At 41.3% G+C, this 21,545-nt stretch overlaps 1 protein-coding gene across 1 annotated transcript; it reads right to left on the minus strand.

Annotated features, from left to right (window-relative positions):
- Positions 1-7,364: 7,364 nt before the first annotated feature.
- On the minus strand, positions 7,365-21,165 carry LOC139925475 (myosin heavy chain, fast skeletal muscle-like). Its single transcript, XM_071916860.2, has 39 exons — positions 20,962-21,165; positions 20,736-20,879; positions 20,494-20,650; positions 19,318-19,345; positions 19,094-19,202; positions 18,909-19,001; positions 18,766-18,829; positions 18,520-18,618; positions 18,332-18,435; positions 18,111-18,249; positions 17,899-18,017; positions 17,634-17,783; positions 17,380-17,550; positions 16,980-17,286; positions 16,770-16,846; positions 16,569-16,656; positions 16,366-16,483; positions 14,688-14,811; positions 14,456-14,592; positions 14,093-14,348; positions 13,433-13,675; positions 13,121-13,297; positions 12,871-13,016; positions 12,675-12,765; positions 12,186-12,575; positions 11,887-12,013; positions 11,675-11,793; positions 11,007-11,203; positions 10,739-10,922; positions 10,466-10,631; positions 10,241-10,365; positions 9,769-10,077; positions 9,482-9,685; positions 9,261-9,386; positions 8,965-9,135; positions 8,756-8,860; positions 8,573-8,668; positions 8,335-8,466; positions 7,365-7,459 (listed from the first exon to the last, which is right to left on the minus strand). Exons 1-39 carry the CDS (start codon positions 21,163-21,165, stop codon positions 7,439-7,441), a joined length of 5,817 nt encoding a protein of 1,938 aa, XP_071772961.2. The 3' UTR covers positions 7,365-7,438.
- Between the last annotated feature and the right edge of the window lie 380 nt (positions 21,166-21,545).

Consider the following 21,545-nt stretch of genomic DNA (forward strand, 5'->3'; position numbering starts at 1 on the left):
ACAAGAAAGCCATCAGTGTTATGCTAGAAAGTTTGTGTTACATGTTCATTATTACTTTCAGTGCATTTTAGGGGGCCTTTTCTTTTGATGTCATTTCATTGTCTTGTTTTTCCTAAGTCACAGTATTGTATCTAATTGCTCAAAAAAAGACAAAAGAAGTAGTAGTAGTTATTTTAAGTATGACTTATGCTTGTAAATTGATTTTGTCATACTGTAAATTGTTGGCATATGATATGATTAACTGTCACAATTTGACACAGTTATAATCGTCTCTTGCTGTGATTCTTAACATGGGAATCAGGATCCCCGTCGCGGGAGATGATGTAGAGAATATGAAAAGAAAATCCCTTTTTTTCTTTGTAAAACATAAGCATATATCTTTCTATTATGATTCATATGGAGCCATCAGCCACATAGGTTGAGAACAACTGATTTATTGCCATGGCAAGAAACATTAGCTATCTTATTTTATATTCTTCTTTTGTCCCATGTTCATCAGGAAACCCCTGAGCAGGAGAAGATCATCTCTATAATGAGTTACTCTCAGCGTGGACGTATGGACGAACAGCGTTGCGCCTTGGGTCCTGCCAAACCAGCGCAACCTGCAGGTTGGGACAGTACACACAAACAAAAATACAAGAACTCTGCATGGTATGTGTCCTGGTGCCTGGCTCATCCCTGCTCCCCACAGGTTCAAGCAGTGAGGACTTCTTCCACGCCTTGGCCAACATGCAGGGACAGCGCCTCGATGACCAGCGGGTGTCACTTGCCTCACTGCCAGGGTTTAACCGCAAGGTACTAGACTACAGATTGTAGAGGGAGAACGCATGCCTCTGCAGAGGTGGCGTGATGAATGTACTGCTGAAGTCTACTCCAATATGTGACTTTTGTGCTCTTAGGACCCCGAGAGTGATGCACATCGGGGCTCTGCACCTCACATTGTTCTGACTCAGAGTACGCCAGACATAAACAGGAAGCTGCTGTCAGTACCCAACAGCCCGGGGCAGATTCCCTCTCTGCACCAGCCCTCCAAGGCCATACAGGTTTGTTGTCCTTCTGCATCATTTTGGCTGTTCTAACCTCGCTTCATTCTGTGTTATTAAAGGTTGTTCATCCTCATTTGGGACTGGTCTTTAATACACTGTTACTGTCCAATAGGGGGCGTCATCTGATGAGCAACTGAAGTTCATGTCTATGATCAGCCACGGTCAGCGTGGACGCATAGATGATCAGCGCTGCTCCTTGGATCCTAGTAAGAGCGCCCCCTGCTCACCCCGACGCACAGAGAGAAAGGCAACTGCAAGTACATTACCAAGTGAGTGAAGAGCAACTAAAACTAGCTGTATTGATGAACTTTTTATCTTTGTAAACAATTCCAGAGTTGTGGTACTTCTTTCTTCTTATTTTCCCTTACGTCCTGACAGGTCCAGATTCTGAGAAGTGCCACTTACATTTTCATAATTCTTTACATATACGATCACATAACTATTACGCCTGTTTTCATTTCTCGACCTCTCAGGTCCAGATTCTGATAATTTATTCAGCCTCCTGGCCAACACTCAGGGCCAACGGCTTGACGACCAGCGAGTGTCTCTTCCTTCACTACCAGGCATACAGAATGAAAAGGCCGCATCCACTACTGGAGGAGATTCAAACTACTTGTGTTACATGGTCTCCAAAGCCCAGGTTAGTCTCTCCCAATTTCTTTTTCAAAGCTGTTTTTGCCTGGAGAATAGAACAGAATAATTTAATTTAATTTAGTTATGGTTTTGACATCTATGGATGAAAACACCAGACCCAAAAGGGTGACCTCAGGTCGGCCTCTAAATGTTGCTCAATTATAAAACTGGAATGTAAACAAAATATTACAGAAATAAAATGTAATTTTCTTATTAATTAGAATTAATTTTAACTAGGTAGGCCAATAGATTTGCAGGGTCTAAATGAAAATGAGCCAGCCACAAAATGACTGCAAGCGATTTCACCCCCATGAGCCATTTCACCCACTGTATTATTATTATTATTATTATTATTATTATTGTTATTATTATTATTAGTAGTATTATACACATAGTGCTTCTGAGTCCGTTTCCATGGGAACGACCTGTCAAAGCATGCCATCAAGTGATGGCTTGTGGCTGTAAGAAAAGTTGTGGCGGGACAGTGTTGCACATTTTTTTGAAAGCTGAGATATTTAAATAGTAAAATTCAAAACTTTGTCACTTATTTCAAGCCAGCATTCGTTCGCTGTGCCTTGGATTTTTCTGCGAACTAACTGACCTAATTGATTTCCAGGGTTCCAGAATGGAGGACCAGAGGTGTTCCTTACCCCAAATCAGGAGCCCGGTGGCCCAGTCTTCACCAAAAAAGGATTGCCCTGCGTCTGGTTCAGGCCCGCCACGTTCAGCCTCCTTCAGCCCTGGCACAGACATAGAGCGACCAAAGAGCAAAGATAAAAAATCCCCAAATCAGGTATATTCTCAATCAAGTCAAGTCCTTTATTATCAGGTGACAGCAGCATCCATTTTCAACAGTCTGTACCTGTGTGTGTGCGTGGTCGAACAACATAACAAAATGAATAGTTTTGTCTAATCTGAAAATGATACAAGTAGTTTGGAAATGAAACCACTGTAGAATACCACACAGACTGGATCCCAGTTAAACATTTGATCTCGTAATAGTACGCTTGTTATAGCAGCGTTGACTAATCTGGTATCGTTCGCTTTATTTCTTATCCAGGAGGTGACTCCAGCTGAACAGGAGGATTTTTTTTCCTTGATGCATCATGTCCAGCGCGACAGAATGGATGAACAGCGCTGCGTCTTGGATCCCAGCAGGAGTCCCAAGTCCACACCCAAACACAATGAAAGCAAGCCCGCCCAGAGCACTGTGCCCACAGGTCAGCCCACTGCTGTGTGTCTCACAAAGATTTGATCACTTTCCTGCCACTTTTTTTAAACTTTTTTTTGTAAATGATAATATAATGCACTTTCATTTCCATAATTCTATACATATTTGATTACATGTCTACTATGCCTCTTTTCACTTTTCACTTTCCCAGGTCCAGATTCTGAAAAGTTCTTCAGCCTCTTGGCCAACTCTCAGGGCCGACGGCTTGACGACCAGCGAGTGTCTCTTGCTTCGTTACCAGGGATACAGAATGGAAGCACCACATCAACTGCTGCAGGGGCGGATGCAAGCTACTTGTGTTACATGGTCTCCAAGGTCCAGGTTAGTCCCATACACTGTGCAGTGGAAGAAACATACTCAGAAAAACAACGGTGGTGACAGTTTTCTGTTACTTAGTTCCTCAAAACCTTCCTACACCACATTGCAGTGGTGGGATATTTCTAACAACAAGTTACCTACTTGGATTCACCATTTCAACAAGCAATCATATTTTCATTTCAAAGGGCTCCAGGATGGATGAACAGAGATGTTCTGCACCCCACATCCTCCAGAATCTGGGGACCCCATCTGCTCAGCGGAAAGCCGTGTCCAGTTCTGAGAGGCCCAGTTTGACTGATTCCTCTGAAAAGCCCCCCCGGAGGTCCGCCTCCCTCAGCCTTGACAAAACTGACCAACCTCGGCAGGTGAGGGATCACGCCACACAGCTCTTAATTTAGTTTGCACTTTTATTGCCCAGTACTCCTCATTTTTTACTGTTGATTTAGACAAGACACTGAGGTCAGGTCAAGATCGGATAGGGAGGATGATCCTCCCCAAACTTTTGTAGATAAAATGTGGTCGTGTAATAGACTTCCAATATGTAGGAATGTTCAGAATGTATAGGATGTTTGTGTGTTCCCCACTTCCCATTACAATTGTTTTTTCTTTATGTCTTTTCAGGAAACATCTCAGGCTGAGCAGGAGCAGTTCCTTAAAATGATGCATCATGCTCAACGTGGACGTATGGACGAGCAACGCTGCTCTTTGCAACCTAGTAGTACACCCACACACAATGGAAGTGCTAGAAACGCTGCACCCACAGGTCAGAGCAACACACAGCCACTCATGGTCAGCTGTTTGTTTTCTGTCTATGGGATACCACAGAAATAACCCTCCACTCTCCATAACAGGTGCAGAGGCTGATGCATTCTTCAAAATCCTCACCTCCAGTCAGGGCCGGCGGCTAGATGATCAGCGTGTTGCACTCCCTACCTTGCCAGGGATAAGTGGGAGTAATAAAAATGTTGCCCAAGTAAGTCACATACCACCCAAATTAGCATTTGGTGTGAACATCCAGGATATTGCCAACCTAAATGTAATTCCCTGTTACTTTTGTTGTGACCTGCCACCACAGTACATGGTATGCAAGACATTATGTCATCATCTGTCTGTCTGTCTGTGTGTGTATGTGTGTGTGTGTGGACACATTCTTGTGAACACAATAAGTCAACAACAATAGATGATAGAAACTTAATACTTACACCACAGGTTCCGCCTATAGAGTAGATGATCTGAGTCGGTTTTGGAGCTTACTACATAAATTTATATATATTTATAACACCCATGTTTTATGTGAAGACAGCTATGTTGACGTAGAAATATTTGCAAATGAATTAATTAATTTGCTTAATTAATGACGTCAATAGCATAACAGGTTATGTTTAATATATCATGGTGATTATGACGGGACATTAGGCAGCTGAAGTGCCTCTTTTTATTCTGCAAGGGTCTTGGACCAAACATCATTCTGACAGAAGGGACACCAGCAACATCAAGGAAGGCCTATTCCAGCACTTCCTCTCACATGGCTAATGCAGATTCTGGCTTGCCCATGGCCCTATCCAAATCTGCCTCATTCAGCCCTGACTCTGAATATCAGAAGAAGCAAAATTCCTCAGCACAGGTAAATTGTCCCCCTAAAATGTAGAAGTGTTATGAATTGATTTTCTATATTCCACTTCACTCTCTTGCTGTACATTGCACTTGTCTGTCTGTCATAATTTCACCACGAAGACTTAAAGCTCCACTAGGCAACTTTGCAAGTTGGCAGCTCCAAATGGCTGTTTGAAAAAATTGAACTTAAATTCCCAGAAATCATGTAACATGATGTTGGTAAACTGCACACCCCATGCTCATGTTTACCAACCCGTTTGGTCTGTGATCACTTTATACCGAAAGATACCAAAAGGACAAGAGAGGCAAAAAATTTAACGTTGGTGAGTCCAGCTTTTTCTGGATAGAGCGCTCACTCGCTGCTGTTTAAGAAACAATTTGTATTTTGCTCTTAAAGGAATAGTTCACCCAAAAATGAAACAGTCCCGGAGATCCCCTGGAAGAAGTACATTGCAGCTTTCTCCAAAACAACTGAAGTTGCTGGGGTCCTGTCTTCAGTCTTCAAAAAATAACAGAAAATAACCATAAAAAACTTACAGCATAATCCAAGTCTCTTGAAGCCAAAAGATCCCAAAGTGACTTGAAAACATTTACACCATTATTTAGCTGAAATCGCCACTCTAACTGTTGATTTCAAAAACCGTCATGTTTGCGCGCAGCCCGGCCTTGATAGGTAAGTTAAGATGGGTGTATTTCTATGTGGAAATTTTGTTCTGTGCAGTTTTTAGGTGTTTTCAAAGCATGAAGATGATCATGGTTTGGTGAACTGGTCTGCAGCCCCTCAGTTATGAATAAATGACCTAACTAGAATCACTTGAACACTTTCCAATGTTCAATGACATGTTGTTTCTGTACAGGTGACACTGAAGGTATCTATGAGCTTCACACCACAGCAGGTAAGACCAGGCCATTGCCACAGCTTGTGCGGGGAGTGTGCCAATTGCCTAAAGATATTGTCCCGATAACAGACACGTAACTTACATGATTCTTTTATCTGTCAAAGGGACGTAAGAATGTCGGCCAACCATGTACATTCCCAGAAGTCTTCCTCACTCTAGGAGCCCCAGGACAGAAGCTTGTGGTTCCTTTGAGCCCGTCACTGGGCAGACCCCTCTCCCTCAACCTAAACCTTGTCCCAAAAGAAGACTCAAACTCCACGCCCTGCTCCCCAAGCCACGCAAGCCCCAGGAAGGCCCGCTCAAGACCATCGTCTCCCAACGCAGGAGCATGCAACAAGCCACATCCTGCATCTGCATGCCCACATGAACAGATGAAGTTTGTGACCTGCCCTATCAGCCCAAATGAGGACTACTTCACTCTGATCGAGAGGGTTCACACAGCCCAGATGCAGAAGAGTCAAGGAGGAGAAAAAGGGAGAGGGGATCCAGGAAAGGGGAAGGAAAAGGCAGAGCAAGGAAAAGGAAGGGGAAAGGGGGGTGGAAAGAAAGACAAGAAGGATGGTGGCAGAAAAAGGTAGCCAGGTATGCCATTGTAAATTATAAATTTTGCTATAGGCATGTTTCTTTAAAATTATTCATTTGACAGAGTTTATGGATTTTTTTCTGGTTGTCATATACCTATTAAGAAGCTATTATCAGAGTAGAATTGAAGTTTGCTCTATTTGTTTTCAAGACTAAGTTAGATGTTGAATCTTTGGCTTACAACTTTCAAGGCGTATTAATTTTTGTTTCCTTTTTGCTAGCTTAATGTTCCATGCATGCATTGTCTATTTTGCTTCCAGCTCAATAAAGTAGGCCAGAGGTGATTATAATCTCATTATCATCTCAGCTTTTTCAAATATAAATACAATTTAAACTATTAGTTCTTTGAGTTCTTACTGCTGTAGTTGTGATTCCCAGAGAGAGAAATTGCAGGTAGGTTTGAATTGCAATCACAGATGTGGGAAACTGTATAAAAATGTACACAAAAAAATTGCAATAATAATAAAATGAAAATAACAAGAATAAATCTGATCCCCAATTCATGTTTGTTCTTGATTAGTTGAGGGAGGAATCGCCTCCCTGTGGGAGGAATCAGCGATTTACACATTTACTGGTTGATGTGTCCATTTACCATTTTACTTGAGCACTATGGAGGCCCAACAGATGTTTCAGAGGAATCGCTTTTATTGGTGTATCTAAACAACACAGCATGTCACCTGTGTTGCCGGTAAACACCAGCAATTTAAGTCTGTCTCTTTTTTGTTGATGGCAGATCAGTTTCCACCATGTTCAGAATTTCAAGAAACTTTCAACATTGTAACAGCTCAAAATGAAAAAAACACCCTGTTCAGTGCAATTAGTGTGCCTCAACCTGAAGAAAAAGTTTTCACATTTGTGCTTAATAACAGGAAATGCAGTAATGATTGACAGGTTGGGCCATGATATCAACATATGTTCTGATACACCTCCAGTTAGCTGTTATGTTAAATAGCTTTGCAAGCCAACCTAAGATTGAACGTGCCATAGAATTAACAGATAGATTAACAGGATAGGGGAGAAAATGTTAATGTTTATTGAAGTTTTACAGAAGAGAATTTAACAGGGGACTCATATTCTGTGAGCTCTGTTGGAACACCTCAACTGGATTTTGTATCTTATTCAGCAGAGTCACTTCCCTAAAGGTGAGAAAAGAAAAATATTGTTTTTAGGAACTTTTTATAGGAGAGTATTTGTAGGTATACTGCAATTAGATGTATAGATATTACTGAAAATCACAGAAATGAAGTAAATACATCATTAAAGGATATGTTTGGCAATTTTGGACCTATATCATTTGTCTCTCACATACCTGTAGTACTTGGACCCACAGACAATATCGTCAGCTGTCAGTTGCAACAGCAAGCTGCTGTTGCTAGCCTCTTGCTGCTAACAATGAGTCCAAACAGGGTTTGTCAAAATATCTCCAAAAAAGCCAGTCTATGACACCGATATGGCGACCAACCAACGTATTTATATCCACAGCCTGGAAAGCAGCAGCACCGCACCATTTCCACTCAGTGGATAGTTCTACCAAACTGCACCTGGGTCCATGTGCAATTATTTACAATCTGACTTGACTGTCCACAAAACTAGATCACGCCATCAGTAACACACTTTCACCCTACAGCAGTCTGTGCTGCGGCAGAGAAAAATAGTTCATTGATTTCCTGGTTAGTGAAAGTGTGTTTAATGATGGAATTGTGTCATGAAATTGGAGCTAATTTAAATTCATGTACTTTGCAACTTGTCCGTTTACTCTCAGTTCCCCTGTGGAGCCTACGAATTACTTTTTTTTTTAGGTATTTTGACAAACCCCATTTGGACTCATTGTTAGCAGCAAGAGGCCTAGCAGCGGAGCTTGCCGTTTCAACCGACAGTTGACTCAGGAGTCAATATTCTCTGCGGGTCCAAGAACCACAGGTATGTAAGAGACAAATTATATACCGGTATAGGTACAAAATTGGCAAACTTATGCTGTAATGCATGAGATACAACAGAATCATACAGATACCTTTCCAACATCACGGCTCTTGGCTCTCAGCTTGTTGACCTGGGACTCAGCGATGTCAGCACGCTCCTGAGCCTCCTCCAGCTCATGCTGAACCTTCCTGAACCTGGACAGGTGAGTGTTGGCCTGCTCCTCCTGTAAAGTTCAGGGACTATACTGTTTAAGTAGATCTCTGATATTATGGTACACTTACTCTGTAATCAATGACATTTTCTCAAATATTTATTAATGATTGACTTACAGCCTCCTCAGCCTGCCTCTTGTAGGCCTTGACTTTGAGCTGCAGCTTGTCCACCAGATCCTGAAGTCTGGTCACATTCTTCTTGTCCTCCTCAGTCTGTAGAGATAAAGGATAAAGGTGATGGAGAGTAGAGATAGGATGATGGAGAAATCATGGTCATTTTTTAGTAAGATAAGAAAGTACCTGGTAGGTGAGCTCCTTGACTCTCCTCTCATATTTGCGGACTCCTTTAACAGCATCAGCTCCACGTCTCTGTTCAGCCTCAACTTCACTTTCCAGCTCACGTACCTGTAAGATAGGACAGTAAATACTGAATGTTATTCTCAACTTAGTTGCTGTTATTTTTACCATTAGTTTTGTATTTTCATCCAAAACATTTATACAGTGCATACCCTGGACTCCAGTTTCTGGAGCTGCTTCTTGCCACCCTTCATGGCCAGATTCTCAGCCTCATCCAGACGGTGCTGCAGGTCTTTGACTGTGACCTCCAGGTTCTTCTTCATCCTCTCCAGGTGAGCGCTGGTGTCCTGCTCCTTCTTCAGCTCCTCAGCCATCATGGCCGCCTGAAATGATGAACGTTCTCGTTACAATTTAATCTGAAATAATTTTAACGTTAATTATCAAACACATAGAAGTAGACCAACAAAGTAAAGTCTTCATAAAATAGAAGAGACAGATGTAAACTCACATCAGTGATAGCCTTCTTGGCCTTCTCCTCAGCATTTCTTGCCTCCTGAACAGAATCATCTACCTCACCCTGAACCTGGACAAGGTCGGCCTCCAGCTTCTTCTTGGTGTTTATAAGACTGGTGTTCTGAAAATTAAAAAAAAGAATATTTAATACAATATTTATAATAATATAAGTAATATTTTCAAGACATATTTTCATGTGAGCAATGGATAACAAACCTGAGAGTGAAGCAGACCCACACGCTCACTAGCATCAACCAGTTCCTGCTCAGCCACTTTGCGGCCTCTCTCTGTCTGCTCCAGAGCGGCTCTCAGCTCCTCAATCTCAGCCAGCATCAGACCATTTCTACGCTCCACCATGGCAACTTGCTCCTTCATGTCTTCCTGCCCTCTGATAGCATCATCAAGGTGCAGTTGGGCATCCTGGAACCAAAGAAAACAGATGTGAACTGACCCCTTTTACTCACTCTTTGACATTTCTCACCAAATGATGGTGGTAGACTTACCTTGAGCTGTCCCTGGACATTCCTCAGTTGTTTCTGGGCCTCAGCAGCCTGCCTGTTGGCATGGCTCAGCTGAATCTCCATCTCATTCAGGTCTCCTTCCATCTTCTTCTTGACTCTCAGGGCATCATTCCTGCTCCTGACCTCAGAGTCCAGAGTGCTCTGCATGGAGTCAATCACCCTCTGGCTGTTCCTCTTGATCTGCTCCATCTCCTCATCCTTCTCTGCCATCTTCCTGTCAACTTCACTTTTGATCTGGTTGAGCTCAAGCTGAACACGAAGAATCTTGGACTCCTCATGCTCCAGTGTACCCTTTAGGAAAAGTCAAATACGTACTCGATTAGAAGTATCATATCACAACAAAAACGTATTTGATAAAATTAGTCAAAGAACTAATGGCATAGAGCACAGATATGCTGGATTTTGTCAAATTACAATGTTAAAATAACAAACAAATAAATACAAACTGTTTTACCTCTGCCTCTTCTAGGGCTGTCTGAATTTCAGCCTTCTCAGTCTCCACTGTCTTCTTTGCCTTCTCCAGCTCATGGATGCTCTTTCCAGTCTCCCCAATCTGTTCAGTCAGGTCTGAGATCTCCTCTACAGAAGAAAAATAAGTAAGGTATACAATCTTGTAACCTTCATATCTGGTATGTAATGATTGATTATTTGCCTCAAAAGTAGATGGTAGTCAACATACGCTGCAGGTTCTTGTTCTCTCTCTTCACGGTCTCCAGTTGATCCAGAGCCTCCTCATAAGAGTTCTTCATCTTGAATATTTCAGTGCTGAGAGAGCGAGCCTCTTTCTGGGCTCCTTCCAGCTCTGCCTGGCCCTCCTCATACTTCTGTTTCCATTCTGCCAGGACCTAGTATTATATGGTTAAATCAAAATTATTAAGTCATATTCGTGTTCATTTTTAAAATTATATTTTATTTAATAACTTGGGCTTTGAATTCTAGCATCATCCGTTACCTTATCAAAGTTCCTCTGCTTCTTGTCAAGGTTAGCAGCCAGAGAATTAGCTCTCTCCACATCAATCATGAGGTCCTCCACCTCACCCTGCAGCCTCTGCTTGGTCTTCTCTAGAGAGCCACACTTCGAGTTCACAGCCTCAATGGATTCCTCAGCATCCTGCAGACGCTGGGCAAGCTTTTTCCTGCAGAGAAAAAGGTTGGTTTCTCTCAAGGTTCCAACAATATATGGATTGAACCTGTTAAAGAGTAGAAACTTTTCTGGTTACTTGGCCTCCTCCAGCTCCTCAGTGCGCTGGATAGCATCAGTCTCGTATTTACTCCTCCACTGAGCCACCTCGCTGTTGGCCTTGGACATGCCACGCTGCAGCTCACCCTTAGCCTCCTGCTCCTCCTCATACTGCTCTCTGAGCAGGTCGCAGTCATGCCTGGCTGATTGAACACCATGGGCCAGGGCATTCTTAGCCTATGACACATTACAACAAACAGGTTTTATAGTGTCTTTACAATTGACTATGAACAAATTACCGAAGTCATTTAATCTCTCTCATTTCAACTAAGCAACAAGTTATTGAACTGGAATATGTAAGACTGGAATCCAATCCCTCAGAATACTTGATGGAGACAGAAATGATGCAGACAAATGATTGAGCCAGTCAGTAACAAGATGCATCATCCCTCCAAGTTTCATCAAAATTTGACTGTTGGTGTAGCAGTTGTGGCCTTTCAAATTAAATTTTGTTAGTTGTGTGAATTAGTCCAATCTGTGTAATTTTTCAAATGCTAGAAAACAGTGCGAAGATGCATCATCCATCCAAGTTTTGTCAAAATCAGACCAGTGGGGTCTGAGATATCACCTGAGATATCTTGTTTGACAAAGTGGACATACACAGCCCGAACATAGATTTAATTTCATGGAGGACAATGAATCTCATACCTTCACTTCCTCTTCAATGTGCCTCTTGAGCTCCTCAATCTGCTGAGTGAAAGCCTGCTTGCCTCTGGTCAGCTGGGAAACAAGAGCTTCTTTCTCCTCTAGCTGGCGAGCAAATTCACCTGAATGACAGAACATGCACAATGTTATATCTGAACTGAATAAGCCACTCATTCTACTGTAGTTTTACATGTTTTACATTGTAGACTACACACCATTCTCTGTCGCGAGTCTTGCCCTCTGTGCACTGATGTCATTCAGCTGGCGAACATTCTCATCATTTTTGGACTTGAGTTCACTCAACTGGTCCTCAAGAGTTCTGCACATTTTCTCCAAATTTCCCTGTAATTGAACAAAAACGATTTAATATTTTATTTCAACAAACTGATTCATGACATGAGTGAATATGGGGGTCATTGACAAAGTGTCCTTTGTCCATTCTCCACTGTCAAGTGTTTGTACATGCACTGGAACCTTAAGGTGGAATTGCAATTTCATGGGAAACATTGCATACCTTTGATTTGGCAATGGCCTCCATGTTGCTAGAGAGGTCATCAATCTCCATCTTATACTCGCTCTTCTCCTTCTCCAGCTTCTGCTTGACACGCTGGAGGTTGTCGATCTGCTCTCCCAGCTCAGCAACACTGTCAGCCTGCTTCTTGCGGAGAGCTGCTGCAGTGGCTTCATGCTGCAGGGTGGACTCCTCAAGGTCACGACGCAGCTTCTGGAACTCAGCCTCGCGCTTCTTGTTCATCTCAATCTGAGCAGCCGTTGCTCCACCAGCTTCCTCAAGCCTCTCACTGATCTCCTCTAGTTCCCTGGAGAGATCAGCCCTCTGCTTCTCTACCTTGGCCCGAGCAGCCCGCTCAGCCTCAATCTCTTCCTCCAGCTCCTCAATACGAGCCTAGGGTTTGATGATAGCAATGTCAAGTAGACCTATGAACCTGAATATCATGTGTTATTCTTGATTTTCTGAATCTAATCTGTATGTCAAATATGTTACCTGGAGCTCCTTGATCTTCTTCTGAAGCTGAGAACCAAGGGACTGTTCATCCTCAATCTTGCTGAGGAGTTGGCTGGTTTCAAAGTCTTTCCTTGATGTGGAGAACACAAAGGAAAGTTACATTCCAGAACATGTACTATGTCTGAACATTGTAGCAGGAATAGTGAGAAGTAGGAGAACTCCTCTTTTAACTCACTTCTTGATTTTTTCCTCAGATTGCTGTTTGTCATTCTCCAGATCCATTATGGATTCCTGGGCCAGTTTCAGATCTCCCTCAAGCTTCCTCTTGGCTCTCTCAAGGTCCATGCGGAGCTTCTTCTCTTGCTCCAGTGAACCCTCAAGCTATTGAATAATGGCAATAGTAATAGTGTCTTTATTTTTGGCAGTTGGGACACAAATTATCAGGGTATTACCATAAAAAAACACTATCAAAATTGTTTTCTCACATCGTCCACTTGCTGTTCCAGCTTGGTCTTGGCCTTGGTCAGAGTGTTGACTTTGTCTTCCTCTGCCTGGAGATCATCCAGTGTTTGCTGGTGGGCCTCTTGGAGGGCCTTCTTCTCCTTGGTTAACTTGGCAATAGACTCATCTTGAGATGCCATCTCCTCTGTCAGGTTTTTCACCTGATAGTGGAATGAAAGGCTAATTTATATGTTTGTCACATCATATGTATATTAATGATGAACTTGAGTAGAAATTAGATTTTTTTTGTATATGTAAGACTTTTTGTATGTGTATGAATTTAAAATTAACTGAACCTTGTTCTCAGTGGCATGTTTCTCCTTCTCCACTTTGGCCAAGGTGAGCTCCAAGTCGTCAATGTCTTTCTTCAGCTCAGAACATTCATCCTCCAGCTTCCTCTTTTTGGCAGTCAGTTCAGCATTGACTTCCTCCTCATCCTCCAGTCTCTCACTTGTCTCTTTGAGTTTGGCCTCGAGCTGGATCTTGCTCTTAATGAGCCCTTCACACCTTTCCTCAGCATCAGAGAGGTTCTCACCTTCCTGCAATTGAACATTATATTTTGTGTTTATAAGGAATAATAAGGTTCTATCTGACTTTATCAAAATTGATTCATCTACGTATTCATGATCTTTGAATGTTACTTTATGCTTGTGTGGTGATATTTTTTAAAAAGAGCCTTTTGGGGTTAAATATTTAAAAAGATCTCAGAACTGCACTCGCAGACAGAACCTTATAATTCTAAGCTCATGATTTGTTAGCAATTTGTGGATGAGGCAAGCAGAGATTTAGCAAATTTTTGCACATTATTTTACCTAACTGTAGCAGATTTGCTAAGCAACAAAATTTACATATAAATATGAGTGTGTATTTTAACATTTTATTTGTAAACCAACATTCTGACTTTTAAATGAAAACAAAAGAAAGTTTTTTCCTTTTGTTATTTTCATTCCGCTTACAGAAGCTACTTGCAGTTGCAGGTCATTCTTTTCCTGCAACAGGGAAACCATCTTTTCTTCTAATTCCTTCTTCTTGGCCAGGGCGGTAGCCAGGTCCGTCTTCATCTTGTCATAGTTTTCCTTCATCTGCTGAAGTTCCTTCTCAGTCTCAGCACTCTTCAGAAGAGGCTTGATCTTGAAGTACAAATGCATCCATGGCCAGTTTTTCACATTCATGAATGAGCGGATATTGTACTGGATGGAGAAAATTGCATCTCTGTAAAAAATAACAAGCATAAATGTACAATTAAGGTTCATACTGTTTTTGTTTATTCTCTGTGACTAACATCACATTGGCAATTCAGTATCAAAATCCCACTCTACCTCCTCTCCATCATCTTGACAAACTCTCTCCTCATGAGGTATCCTCTGCAGAGAGCCTGAGTCATGGTCACCAGTGTAGCCAGTTTGTCATCTCTCATCTCTTCCAGGGTACCCAGCAGACCAGCTTTGAAGAACACCTGTATTTAAGTAAAGGAAATCATTCATCAATACACAGGAATAAAGCAAAACTTGCATGCACGTACAATCTATTCACATTCCCTGTAAAAATTACCTTGGTGTGTCCAAACTTGTACTGAGTGTGGTCCACATCAATAGAGCCCAAGAGTTTCTCTGAAGCTTTCTTGTTGTCAATGAACTGTCCCTCAGGGATGACACTGGCATTCAATACTTTGTATCTGCAAGGGAAAATTGATCAAACATGGATACAAAGCTTATACAACTCTTTTGTTTCCTTTACAGCACAATTAAATTTATTGGGTTTAAATATAATAATAATAATAATAATAATAATAATAACCTTTATTTGTATGGCACCTTTTATACACAACATAGTGCTTTACATCAATAGAAGACAGATAAAAGACAGATAAAAAGATAAAATTCATATAAAAGAACAAAATGCATTGCATTAAAAGAATCAAATCAAGTAAAATAGAAAGATAAAAGAACACAACAAATACTCCCACTTTTAGATGCACATTGTGAGTGAACCCATATGTTTTTCTTTAATTTTCTTTTTCCCCTGTCCTTCCTGATTCTACTCTTGATCTGATATTTACGTCAGATCTCACTGCCTAAGGCAGACGAGAATCATAGATTCTCCTCTTGGTCAAAAACCTCACCATCCACAGATGGATGAGAATCATACAGGGTAAAGCTCTGTCCCCCCCACATATAGTGTTCACTCGTGCAGGTGAGTATTACCCGGACAAGACGAATGAAAATTCGTACTTGCCCGTGTCAGCTCTGTTGGGATCCTGAACAGAAACAGTTAAAATGAAGGCTATTTAAAAGCTAAGCTGAAAAGATAAGTTTTTAGCAGTCGTTTGAAAATGCTTACAGAGCCCACCTCTCTAATATTCTTTGGCAGGGTGTTCCACAGTTTAGGAGCATAGTTAAAAAAGGCTGCATCCCCAATCTTCTTTTGAGTGGGGTTTTGTACTTCTAACAAACCAGCAGTAGAAGACCTGAGGGCTCTTGATGGAATGTAGAACAGCAGGGATTCTGTAATGTAGGCCGGTCCTAAGCCATTAAGAGCTTTGTATACAAGTAAAAGAACTTTAAAATCAATTCTAAAGGACACTGGGAGCCAGTGCAATGTAGCTAAAACCGGAGTGATATGCTCTCGCTTCCTTGTTTTTGTTAAAAGTCTAGCTGCAGAGTTTTGGATAAGCTGAAGCCTCTCAATAGACTTTTTAGGGAGGCCGGTAAAAAGGGCGTTGCAGTAGTCCAGTCTACTTGTAACAAACGCGTGAGTTAGCTTTTCAGCATCTTTCTGGGTTAGGAAGGGCCGCACCTTGGCAATATTTCTAAGATGAAAGAATGCTGTTCTGGTCACCTTGTTTATATGGGAATTAAAACTTAGATCAGAATCTAAGATAACACCCAGGCTTGTTACTTCTGATTTGATCGAGGGATTCAGGTTCCCAAGTCTTGTGGAGAGTTCTTCTCTTTTGGCTTTGGAGCTGACCAAAAGTATTTCTGTCTTATCTTCATTCAGTTTTAAGAAATTTGTGTTCATCCATTGCAGGGAGGAAATTTTTCATCTGTCTTGGAGATCATGTATCAGAGAAACATGATCTCCAAGACAGATGAAAAATTTCCTCCCTGTAATATAAGTTCTGAACAGTTTAGGATACATTCAGAGAGACCAACCCAGTTCTCGAGATGATCTATCTACTGTTATGGAGCACATGTTTTAATCCAGCAGTGAAACATGGGTAAATCACCTCTGCTTGAAGTCACCATAGAGGATTCTGCTGGGGAAGCCCTTTCTGCAGATTCTGATACCCTCCAGCACGCCATTACACCTCAGCTGGTGGATGACCAGGAAGTTCTCCATAAGACCTGGACATGGTTAAACCAATCATATTCAGTGACATTTATATGTACATTAATATTTTGTAATAGTGTGGTGCTGTTATGTTTTTACCTGGAGTCTTTGATTCATTGGGAATCAGGCAGCGCACAAAGTGAGGATGAGTGCTCCTCAAATTGGTCATCAGCTTGCCCAAGTTCTCCTGTGGATTGGAATTGATTATTTTAGTAGTAAATTGCCATAGCAAGGTAAAATATCCACTTTATTTGAAGACATGTTTTGATTTATATCAAACCAACTTGAAAGAAAACATACTCTGAAAAGAGCAGACACAGTCTGGAAGGAACCACCCTTCTTCTTTCCTCCCTTCTTGCCACCACCTCCAGAAGCCTCTGTTTTCCAAAACATAGTGTTTCACCAGTGCTAGTGAGTAAATACCTCTATATTCACTGTTCAGGGTCATTTCCAAAAAAAATGCATTTTTGAATTAACTGAGTAACATGAATGAACAGATTAGCTTCTTACCATCAGTTGCAGCATGGGATGCATACAGGAAGGAAAGCAGTTTGTTTGCAGACTTCTGGTAGAGCTGAATAACTGAATCGTTCAGTGGGTCCTTGTTCTTGTCCAGCCAGCCATTGATGTTGTAGTCCACTGTACCAGCATAGTGAACCAGAGAGAAGTGAGCCTCAGCCTTGCCCTTTGCAGGCTTTGGCTTCTCAAAGGCCTTAGTCTTGCCAAGATGCTGATCATGCAGCTTGTTCTTGAAAGTTGTGTCTGAGGCCTTGGGGAACATGCACTCCTCTTCAAGGATGGAGAAGATGCCCATTGGCTGATGGAGAATTAGGTCATATGGAAAAGAATTAGCAATTTAACATGATTTCAGAAATCAAGAAATCTGTTCTGCCAGAGAGACTTTACTTACTTTCTCAATAAGCTCAATGCAGGCAGCCAAGTCCATACCAAAGTCAATGAACTCCCACTGAATGCCCTCCTTCTTATATTCCTCTTGCTCCAGGACAAACATGTGGTGGTTGAAGAACTGTTGCAGTTTCTCATTGGTGAAGTTGATGCAGAGTTGCTCCAAGCTGTTGAACTGTAATTATGGAAATGTAATCAGTTGCATGGCAAAACAATGTTGATATGTGATATCGCTCAAATGTTCTCCAAATCACTCACATCGAAGATCTCAAATCCAGCGATATCCAACACGCCAATGAAGAACTGTCTTGCCTGCTTTGTGTCCAACATCTCATTGATACGGATGACCATCCACAAGAACATTTTCTCATAGACAGATTTGCACAGAGCCATGACAGAGTTGTTGACCTAGAAACAACAGCAGTAGCTTCATGACAACATTTTTTTCTCATAAACATTGCTCCTGAAATGTAGATGGATTCTTTTTAACATTCTGTTGGTTTTTATGGGTTCCATATCTGACCTGTGGCACGGTCTGACCTTTGGTCACCATCTCATTTCCAACCTTGACTCTGGGGTAGCACAGAGCTTTCAGCATATCAGCTGAGTTCAGGCCCATTAAATAGGCGATTTTATCAGCCACTGATGGAAAGAAAAAACTTTTAGCACATATATTACACCTCAATGCATATAACTGCAGTGTATGCAACATGAAAATATTATTATGATAGCTACCCTCAGTGCCATCTGGCTCAGCCTGCTCCTCACGCTGCTTCTGCTTGAACTTCATGTTGCCATGATGCATGCAGGCACCAGTCAGCTTGTAGATGCCTATCTTCTCCTCAGCAGTGAAGCCCAGGATATCAATAGCGGACTGCATTACATAAAAAAACAAGATGTTTTAAAGCTTCAGCAACTCTGACAAGGATTTACTATTAGTCTACAAATTGACTTACATCTGTTGCAATGAACTCCTCCACATCATTGATGCTCTTAACTGTGATTTCACCCTGACTGATCATTGGGTAGTCATAGGGGTTGGTGGTGATTAGAAGAGCCTCTGGAAGAGATTCGAGGAAAAGCATAAGTCTCTGCAAATTCAAATTTTTGATGTTGTAGTAATTTTGATTATGTAGTAACATACCCAGGAGCTCAGGTTTGTGGCCAGTCATTAGCTGATAGAAGATATGGTAGCTCCTCTCAGCAGACAGCTGGAAGGTTACTCGGGACTTTTCCAGCAGATCTGTGAATGTTGCGTTAGGCATAATGAATTACTGATGAATAAGCATCAAACAATAGTTAATATAAGGCATTACATCTGTACACTACTTATGTTTCCAACTACAAATGTAACAAATGTGATTCCTCACACTAACTGTCAAGAACTTACATGTTTCAATATCAGCTGAAGCCAGCTTGCCAGTTGAGCCAAAGTGGATTCTGATGAATTTACCCTATACATTCAGACCAAGGTTAGTACACAAAGTACAACACAGTTTTCCGGTGAAATTTATCTTCAATTTTGTCACTTACAAAACGAGAGGAGTTGTCATTCCTCACTGTCTTGGCATTACCATAGGCCTCCAGCAGAGGGTTGGCTGCAATGATCTGGTCCTCCAGTGACCCCTACAAAGAGGACATTAAATACATTAGTAGCCTATTACATTCAAATGGATTTCCATAAAATAAAGATTTTTTTTGCATCTACATATTCTTACCTGAATTTTGCCAGAAGTCTCTGCCTTTTTACCTCCAGCCACTGCAATTGTTGCAAAGTACTGGATGACACGCTTGGTGTTGACAGTCTTTCCTGCACCGGATTCTCCGCTTGGGGATTAGAGAAGGATAATCTAGATTATTCTCCTTGATTATCATAAAGTTTCTAAAGAATTGGTGTGAAAATTTGTTATTATGTTACATATTTGTTATAAATTATACTCACGTAATAAGGACAGACTGGTTCTCACGATCTGAAATACACACATATGCACTCCACTTAGGCTAAATAATAAATAATAACAACCCTTATTTACTTTTCTAAAGAAAGTTATAAAGTGCTTCACAGTGGAAAGAAAAGAAAAAAAAATTAACAAATAAAACATGAGTTACAAAAAATACAGTAATATCAATATCATACATACATGAAAACACAGACAATAAAAACATAGGCTACATTTAGAATGAGACACCAAGAAAAGTACCAAATGAGAACAACACAGCAAATTAGAAGAAGGCCTTTTAAAAAAAATAAGTTTGAAGACGTGATTTAAAACAAGACATCAAATTAGCTAGTCTGATTTCCTCAGGCAGGGCGTTCCAGAGCCTGGGAGCCCTGACAAATGCCCTGACAAATGCCCGGTCACCTCTGGTCACCATCTGGGACCAGGGAACGCCTGTACATCTCAGGCTATGACCAGGCTAATAAGGAGTTAAAAGATCAGTGATGTAGCTAGGGGCCAGACCACGTACTGCTTTAAAAGTAATCAGTAACTGCTTAAAATCAAATCATTTCTATAAGAAAGAGGCAGCCAGCTGAGGGAAGCTAAAATAGGGGTGATATGGTCCCGTCTCTTAGATCCAGTTAAAAGTCTCGCTGCAGCATTCCTGCAACTTTTTCAAGGTCAGTAAAGGATAAAAAGGACCTCATTTTTGCAATTTCCCTTAACTAGATGAAGCAAGACTGCACAACGCTCTTAACCTGTTCATCAAAATGGACGTCTGACTCGAACAGCACACCCAAATTTCTAGCGGTAGCGCTAACATAAGCAGAGAGGCTGCCAAGTCTGTCTCGGGGCAGGTCAGTCGAGCTTGGTGGGCCAAATAGCACAATTTTGGACTTGTTGTCACTTAAATGGAGGACGTTGTCGGACATCCAGCATTTAATGCGTGAAAGGCACTGTATGAGGGCTAGTGAGGTTACTGGTGTCACCCGGTTTTAGGGGAACAAACAATTGGGTGTTGTCCTCATAACAATGGAAATTAACATTATGTTTCCGAAAGATGTCACCAAGAGGGAGCATATAAATACAAAACTTATAGTTTGCTGCAATAAGCTTATGTTCAAGGTAAAGTCTTGTTCTCTACAACCACTTTAATACTCTAGCAACTTTGATCTTACCAGTGAGCATGAACTGATAGGCATTGTCAGAGATGGAGAAGATGTGGGGTGGAGCCTCAATCCTCTTTTTGCCTCTGTATGCATTAACAACCTGAGCATCGTACACAGGAAGCCACTTGTAGGGGTTCACGACGACACAGAACAGTCCAGAGTAGGTCTAGAATAGTAGAAAGAGAATAAACATTAGCATATTTTGATGTAGGGACTTTACAGACACTCTATATTAAAAGATGGAAACTCACGTAGATCATCCATGATGCAAAACGCTCTTTGAGGTTATACAGCACGGCAGGCTCGTTGAGGTGGGTCATCATGGCCATGTCCTCAATCTTATCATACTTTGGAGGGTTCATGGGGTGGATGTCATCCTCTTTAACAGTGAGGGTCTGAAAAGGAAATACAGTAAAAAATAAAGTTAAAAGTTTTACTAAGACAGTATTTCAAATGAAACAACTTTTATTCACCTACCTTTCCAGTAACCGTGTCAACAGTGGCTTTGCCACCCTCTCTTTTGACGAGTTTCCCCTTGAGGTACATCTCTTCAGGCTCAGCCACAAAGAAGGCGGTTTTGGCATCAAATGGAGCGGTCTGAGCTTCAATCCTCTCCCTCTCTGGCTTCCGGAGGTAGATGGCCGCGGGGCCATAGGCCTCCATCTCTGCATCTGTGCTCATGATGGCACTTTAGTGGAGACTGAAACATGAGGAGTTCAAATATACTGTAATTATTTTGTAACAACATTTAAATTGATAAATGTTTACATATAGGCTAATCAGTTGTGGTGAGATTTCCGTAATTGATATTGTGGATATTACTTGTAATTAAACATCATTTACCTCAGTTGGTCCCAATAGAAAAGGAATGCAGGCAGGTCTATTCTTCTGATCCTATGAATTGGGTGTTACACATGAGAAAATAAATAAACCAAATTTCACATTATTCATTTCTAAACTATTCTCAAAATCATTTTTAAAAACTATACATTGGTTTCACATCTGAGCATAGCATAAAATGTGGAAAATGAAGAAATTATAGAAATAAAGCTAATTCAATG

Source organism: Centroberyx gerrardi, chromosome 7, assembly GCF_048128805.1.
Source record: "Centroberyx gerrardi isolate f3 chromosome 7, fCenGer3.hap1.cur.20231027, whole genome shotgun sequence".
Lineage (NCBI taxonomy): Eukaryota > Metazoa > Chordata > Actinopteri > Beryciformes > Berycidae > Centroberyx > Centroberyx gerrardi.